General features: G+C 54.5%; 1 protein-coding gene across 1 annotated transcript; it reads right to left on the bottom strand.

The window, feature by feature from the left end:
- Positions 1-2932: 2932 nt before the first annotated feature.
- LOC131582247 (PHD finger protein 7-like) lies at positions 2933-6016 on the bottom strand. Its single transcript, XM_058845201.1, has 10 exons — positions 5884-6016; positions 5409-5480; positions 4949-5040; positions 4762-4863; positions 4375-4499; positions 4136-4298; positions 3943-4049; positions 3613-3726; positions 3341-3466; positions 2933-3107 (listed from the first exon to the last, which is right to left on the bottom strand). Exons 1-10 carry the CDS (start codon positions 6014-6016, stop codon positions 2933-2935), a joined length of 1209 nt encoding a protein of 402 aa, XP_058701184.1.
- Positions 6017-7198: the final 1182 nt, after the last annotated feature.

Here is a 7198-nt window from a genome sequence, read left to right as displayed (position 1 = left end):
GGCTGACAAGAACACTCGGCATTCCTAATGGTAACAGCAGAAAGACAGGAAAAAGTTAAAGGAGATAGACCTACCTGAAAGGATCCCAAATGTCTCGGTAACCTGTCTGGTGACTATTTTTTTGCTAAGCTCTACAAGTTCCTATCGCTATGAGGCAATTATCTGAAAGAAAGGAAAGGCAGAAAGCTGCTCAGCCTTTGTTGTGCACCAGGACTGTCTCATGGGATTCTACCACAACTTTGGCGACAAGAAAGGATGGAAAATTTTGACTACAGAGCATTCATAACCAGGAGGCATCTTTTCCTCCTTACTCAAGTCCTGTAAGGGTTTAAAAGGGAAAAATAGACAAAAGGGGCTGAACAAGTTGTGTCGTACCTCTTAGGCGTTCGTCATCTATGGAGAAGAAGAAAACTCGAGCACTTTCTGTGCGTGGTAGAGAAAGACACCTAGACAAGTACAAAGGGGTTTTAGCATCCTCAAAGGTCCTATCAAATGCCCTGAGCATGAGTTAGAGCTGTAGTGCCTCAGAGAAATGGTGTACATGGAAGAGCTCTACTCCACCGGATGCAAATAAAGCCTTCTATGAAAAAAACCCACTTTTTACAAGAAAACTGACTGTGTCTTTGCCTTTTGGCTCTCATTGCTCAGAGGTGTGCAGTGTCAGTTTCCCATTTTCTCAGTGCTGCCATTAATATTCCCACAGCATCCAACTACTACAGCCAAGTAGACAACAAATACAAATGGAACTTGCCTTTCTTGGTGCTTTTCAATTTCTGACATCTCAGGCTCATCAGCAGCCCCAGACGGGGTGTCTTGGAAATGTGAATCCTCTTGCCACCTGACGTTTTCCGGTTTTATCGTTCCAAGTACGTGAGGCTCTGCAAAACCAGCAGCAAAACAGAAAGTAAGTCAAAACCAGATTATTTCTCTGCTTGCCAGGAAAAATTCCTCTTTTCAAGTGAAATATTTACATATTAAGAAGACAGATTTAGGAAGGACAAAATCTTCTCCTCCCTGATTTTCTGAGCTGTAGCTCTGCTCCAGGATATTCCACTTTGTTCTAGGCATCTCCTAGGTATTCTTAAACATTTAGCATCTCCTCCAGAAGACAGTGAATAGCTCCTGAATTCAGCACAAGTGTGGTGGGCTTGTTGCTTTGTGTTGTTGTTTTTTAATATTTTGGATAAATGGGCACGGTTTCCTTTCATTCCTACCTGACTGTGACTTGATTAAATATTCCTTCATCTGCATTTCATAAGGCCTTATTTTATCTGAGCTTAGGACACCCCAGTGATCCTTCAGAGTCATTCAGTTTCACTTTTCTGAAGGCCCAGGAATAGAATTCGGTAACTAACAGAATGTTCATGGAGCTTGGGGGTCAACTCCAGGATTTTGCTCCTCCCTCTACCTTAACACACATTTTCCTTAAAATCCTGTTGGCTTCCATGTAACTTGGTATGACTGCTGTGCCACCTTTTTCCCTGTTTGAGAAGTTTAGGGGAAGCTTTTTCACCGCTCTGCAAAAATCCCAATGCCTTCTCAAGGCGTGCCTTTCCAAATTCCTGAGATGCAAGCAGGAGTTACCTCTCATTAATCTCCCACAACCTTGGCAAGTAGAGATGAAGATCAAAATGCTTCAGCAGAAGTACTGACTTCTGCTGCTGAAAATCCTCTGGATTATGACCTTCTTCACACCATATTGCTCTACAGTGCCTGCCAGAAGCTGTTCCTTAGAAATGGCTCCGTTAGGAGGGTTCTGCTGTTACCTTCTTTGGTGCCCAACTCCTCCGTGTCTCCAAAGAAGGAAAACTGGAAAGCACTGGACTCCTGAGTTCTGTTGTTTTCAGGCAAAGGTCCCAGACGGTCGTCTGGGGCAGAGTCCTGTGCATCCTCTTTGTCCTAGCCTATTTCCACTGTCTTTTCCGGTTTGATCTTTGAAGGTCCAAGCAAGTCTTTAAAATCAGCAGCAGTGTCGCAATCGATTTCTTCAGACACTTAAAGCAGTGTCTCACTCTCTTCTTTCTCCCTCTGCTTTACTGAAGAAAGGCTTTACTGAAATGAGATTGATCAAGGATAGACACTCAACACATGTCCTTTTCAAAGACAGCTTCCCTAAGAGCCACCTTGCTCTTCATGTCTCCCTAAACGTATCCAAGCCATTAAGGACTGGTTCACGTTCAAGGCTAAGCAGTGGGGAAATATCTGTCTAAAGGCAGCAATGAGTGTCCTTTTTAATCAGCTATGTCCTTAAGTGACTTTTCCCTTCACAGTACATGGTAACATGGAAATCAAGAACCATAGAAATGCCAAGAGCTAATTCGGTTTTCCCACAGACCTGCAAATCCCGAGGTGCCTGTCTTGACCCTTCTCACCTTCACTTATGTCAGCAAACAGAGGGACTAGAAAGAGAGGATGACACTACGTGCTGCTGTTGGAGGTCCCAGTTGAGGCCCGACGTGGCTGGCGGGAGCGGTTGCTCCAGCGCGACGTCCGCGACGGTGTCCCCCTGCGCCTGGGCCTCTCAGCACTTGCTGTCCTCCTCCTGCTCCTGTCCTGGCGACTCCTGGACCGGACAGGTTGATCTGAGGCCCGACGTTGCACGCAGGAGCGGCTGCGTCTGGGGGACGTCCCTGAGGACGTCTCCCTTCGCCTGGGCCTCTCTGCCCTCGACGTTCTCCTGCTGCTCCTGTCATGGCAACTTCTCGACCGGGCAGGTGGACTCTGGGCATGAGCTTGCTGCCAGGAGCGGCTGTGTCTGCGGGAAGCCCGCGATGGTGTCTCCCTTTGCCTGCGCCTCTCTGCACTTGATGTTCTCCTGCTGCTCCTGTCATGGCGACTCCGCGACCGGACGGCTCCATCTGAGGCCCGCCTCTGCTGGTGAGAGCGCCTTCGCCTGCGGTCAGGCCCAGCACGTCTGGAATGGACCCTGTCCTCAGGGCCCGTCCAGCTGCTGGATCTTGCCCTTGGTGTGCGTGGGCTGCCGGTGTCTGCCAAGGAAGAAGGTGCATGCCGGGGGCTTCTGTGGCTGCTGGTCCCTGGAGTTGGGGACTGGGGAGCCAGACCCGATGGCACTGCGCTGCTGGAGCTCGGCCTGATGGCCTCGGATTCTGAAAGGCCGTGAGCAGGCTCCGGTCCTGACTGTCTGATCCGGCTGGCGCCATTGAGCTCCGGCCGCTCATCCCTGGGGGCTGTAAAGCCAAACAGGAATGTCAGAGGCCTGCCAGGCCCGGAGCAGGCCATGCCTGACCAGAACACTGCCCCCAGCCCTCCAGGAGCCCATGGGCTTTGCCATGCCTGGCCTGGGCACTGGCCCCAGCCCAGGGACACCCGCCTGCTTTGCCTCATACCCGTGCTGAGTCCAGCACAGCTGTCACACTCCCAGCGGATTGTCCTCGCTGTCAGGCCAGAGCAGCGCCTGTGGGTGCCCTCGGCAGCACAGGAGAGGCACAGGAGCAGCTCCCAGGGCCTGGGAAAACAAACGGGTTGATGGCTCTGAAGACAAAGTGTCCCAGCACGGGATTGTGCAGCCGAGCTCCTCTGGCTCCTTCCACTTTGAGCCCTTGCCGAGGCACAGGTTCCCTGCAGAGCCCCGGGTGCAGCTTCCCAACTCACCCCTCTTCCTCTGCCTCCTCCCTGCCTCCTGGGTAAAGGCATTCCCTGGCATTGCACCTGCTGTGCCGCACTCTCAGATCCGCGAAGGCATCGTTGTCCTCCCATGTTGGCTGACTGACGGGGAAAGGAAAAGCTGATGTGTTTCTGCTGCCCTGACCCCATGGACGTAACAGGGTGTCCCTGCTCTTCCTCCAATGCTTTTCCAAGTCCCGTGAGAAGTGGAAGTCCAGACTCCCTGGATGGGGCAGGGCTTGGACTGCTGGGGCAGGGCCTGGCACAGCACAGCACTTGCACCCTCCTGCCTTGTGAGCCCTGAAGAAGGACACCAACCTGAAGGGGATGCGGATTCCCATGATGAACATTTCGACAGCGAACACCTCATGGTCTCTGCAGAGGGGGCAGCGGAAGGAGAAAAGACCAGCACGCATGGCCAGTCCCTGCAGGGCAAACAGAAGCAGTGTGAGCAAGGTCCTGGTGCTGCTCAGCACCTGCTGTGTCCCAGGCCTGAGGGCATGGCTCCCACCTGCAGGCAGTCCCTGTGGAACCAGGCTCTTAGGCACGTCGGGCACACTATGGTGTTGAAGGTCATTCTCTCCTCCACTGGCTCCATGCAGATGGGGCATTCGGTTTCCGGCTCTGGAGTCACCTCCACGATCTGCACTGGTCGGTGCTCAGGGCAGAAGGACCTGGGGGCAAAAGGATGGGCATAATGAAAAAGACTTGGTCCTTCCCCGAGGGTGGCCAGAAGGGGAGAGGAGCTACCTGTATGAGGCAAAGTAGTGATTGACACAGCCCCCCTCCTTGGCACAGGGCAGGTGGAACCATCTGTTGCAGTCTTCCTCGCAGCACATGATGGTGGCCCCGCTCTGGCCACAGATGCAGCAGTGCTGGAATGAGCCAAGCAGCCCCATCAGCGGCAGCCTGGGGGCCTCCCCAGGGCTGTGGGCAGGGCGCAGGATGGGGCCGCTCTCAGCCCACAGAGCCAGCTGGTGGAGGAAGCGCCTGTGCCAGGGTCTCTGTGGAGCTGCTGGGAGCCAGACTTTGTCCCACAGCTGGCTGGATGGCCGGCCTTCCCTGCTGGGGGTCTGGGCTAAGCTCTGGCCAGCCTCTCCTGGCACAAATGTCCCTGCTCTTTTGCCAGGCTCTCACCTTCTGTGCCGCCCTCCTGACTGCACATTTGATATCTTCAGGAAGATAGCCCAGGAGTCCAACACGTTTCTTTTCTTGCCGGACAAGAAGAGTGGCAAAATACTGCAGAAAATGGGAAGAGGTGATGAAAACAGGGTGGCAGGGACTGCCCATTGCAATGCTGGCAGGAGTGCCCGGAGCCACTCACCAGGCAGAACATGTGGGCACAGATCCCGTATTTCTCCCGTCTGTTTCCGCAGGTGTCCGGGTCGGCCTCTACACGGCGACACAACACGCATGCTGCAGGAGACAGAGCCAATGGCAGCGGGCATGAGCAGCTCTGTGGGGCTCTCAGCCCACATCATCGGCCCCCAAGGGCTGCTCTGTCCCTGCCTGCGTGCCTGGCTGATGGGCAGGGCTGGAGGCCTTGGAGAGCAGCGGCCATTGCGGGCACGGGGCTCCCACCAGCTGCTCCCTGGCCCAGCTGGGCCCCACTTGAGGAGGAAGGAGGCTCCCAGCCCTGGCCTGGCTGAGCAGCTCCTGCCTCCTTTGGCCTCTGCTCTGGGCCCCACGCTGGCCACCCCGACAGCCCCTGGGCCAGGCTGTGGGAGGGGCTGCTTTGCCCTCACCTGGCTCCCTGCCATCAGAGCCCTCCTGCTCCCTGTCACACATGGCGGCTGTCAGCGCTGAGTCCCTGTCCAGGAACGCCGCTGTCTCCGCCAGGTGCTGGTCCTGTCTCTCTGTGGGAGAGAGAAGAGTGATGGGAGTTTGGAGAACAGGCCCAGAGCTACGAGGGTGCTACTCCCTGGTCAGCCCTGTGTGAGCCCTGCTCCTGTCCGCCTTCTGCTCCCGTTGTCGCGTTGAGGAACACCGCCGTCTCCTCTGGATGTTCCTGCGCTGATTCTGGGAAGGGAGAGGCAGGTGAGCCTGCAGCAAGGGCCCAGAGGCCCGAGGTGTGGGGCCCCTCTGGTCCCTGGGCAGCTGCTTCCCTGCCTTACCTTCTCCTCCCGTTGCCAGGTCGCACTGACACACGGCCTGAGCCCAGCCTTCCCTTTTGGGGCTTTGGTCACACGTGTCACAATGGCCACTCCTCTGACATCAGCATCTTGCTCCCAAGATTGAGGCAGCCATGGCCTCATTTGCCTGGCGACCACTTGAGGCTGTCCCTTTGGGAACCGAGGTTCTGAGATGGTTCCAAGCCTTTGGTCAGCACGGAACCAGGCCAGAGACTCCTGCAGCAAGTGCAGGGTCCAATCCCAGGCCCCAGGGCAGCCATCGAGGGTGGCACTGTTGGCAGAAAGGTGCTGTTCAGGCACGGCCATGCCAGGGCTCCTGCCCCTGGCAGTCGGTTGCCCAGAGAGCTTGTGCAGGGTCTCTTGCACTGCACAGATTCCAAACCTGCTCTTTGGTGAACCGACATTTTCCTCAAGACCTCACTGCAGTGAACTGAGATGAACCTGATTTCATGCCCGTGCTGATTGGTCACCGTTGGGAACAGGAGATAAAGCTGGGGATCACTGCAGCTGCCTCCCAACCTCAATTCTCCTGTCATCTAACGATCTAATGAATCTGACATTTCCTATTAAGTGGAAAAATTAGTATTAAGCTGCTGAGAAAGCTCATGCTTTACACCGATGCAATGGAAACCCGGGAATTTCAATGAAAGATTACCTTGTATCTGACTGGAGAGCTTGCAACAGTACTCAGCTCAGGAGTCAAATGCTTTTCCCACATTAAAGAACTTTGCCAGTTTTGTCCATGCTTTCCTTCTAGCAACTATATTGAAAAATGTCAAGATGGGACACACACAAACCGTTCTTGTAGAGTTTTCACATTCACGCCTTTGCAAACACACTCCTGCAAAGTCCAGATCATTGACTTCTAGAACAGTCAGCGGGATCCCAGGGAAACAGGGCAGGGGCTGACAAGCAGAGATACCCTGCACCTGCCTGATGCTGGGGCACCGGGAGTTCATCCATGTTCCTGTCTCCAGGGGAGAGCCCCCTTGGGTGGAAAACAATGCCTTCATTGAACTAGGAGGGAGGCACAGCAGGTGCAGTGCCAGGGAATGCCTTTACCCAGGAGGCAGGGTGGAGGCAGAGGAAAAGGGGAGAACTGGGAAGCTGCACCCGGGGCTCTGCAGGGAACCTGTGTCTCGGCAAGGCATTGAAGCTTAAGGAGCCAGAAGAGCTCAGCCATGCAATCCCGAGCTGTGGACCCTTTGTCCTCAGCACCAGGGACCCGTTTGCTTCTCCAGGCCCTGGGAAGTGCTCCGGTGCTGCTCCCGCAAGTTATGCATCGACACACAGAGCCACCGACTCTTCCTCAACCCTCTTCAGCACTGGACAGCAGGACGCAGTAAAATGTTGTCTCTGGTGCATGATCTAATTATTAAAAGTCTAATTATTCAAAGTCCTGCAAAGAAGCAACTTACATTGAAAGCATACACACCAAAAAC

The sequence above is a fragment of the Poecile atricapillus genome, chromosome 9 (assembly GCF_030490865.1).
Source record: "Poecile atricapillus isolate bPoeAtr1 chromosome 9, bPoeAtr1.hap1, whole genome shotgun sequence".
Classification (NCBI taxonomy): Eukaryota; Metazoa; Chordata; class Aves; order Passeriformes; family Paridae; genus Poecile; species Poecile atricapillus.
This window is presented reverse-complemented; position numbering and strand designations above follow the sequence as displayed.

Bases quoted from the DNA above. Each gene is read 5' to 3' on its own strand.
- LOC131582247 (XM_058845201.1), bottom strand. From the start codon at position 6,016: ATGGCTGCCCTGGGGCCTGGGATTGGACCCTGCACTTGCTGCAGGAGT. The intron at 5,481-5,883 runs GCAAATGAGGCC...TCTCTCCCACAG, and splicing joins CAGCCTCAAGTGGTCGCCAG to AGAGACAGGACCAGCACCTG. The intron at 4,500-4,761 runs GTGAGAGCCTGG...GGCTCATTCCAG, and splicing joins TCAGGAGGGCGGCACAGAAG to CACTGCTGCATCTGTGGCCA.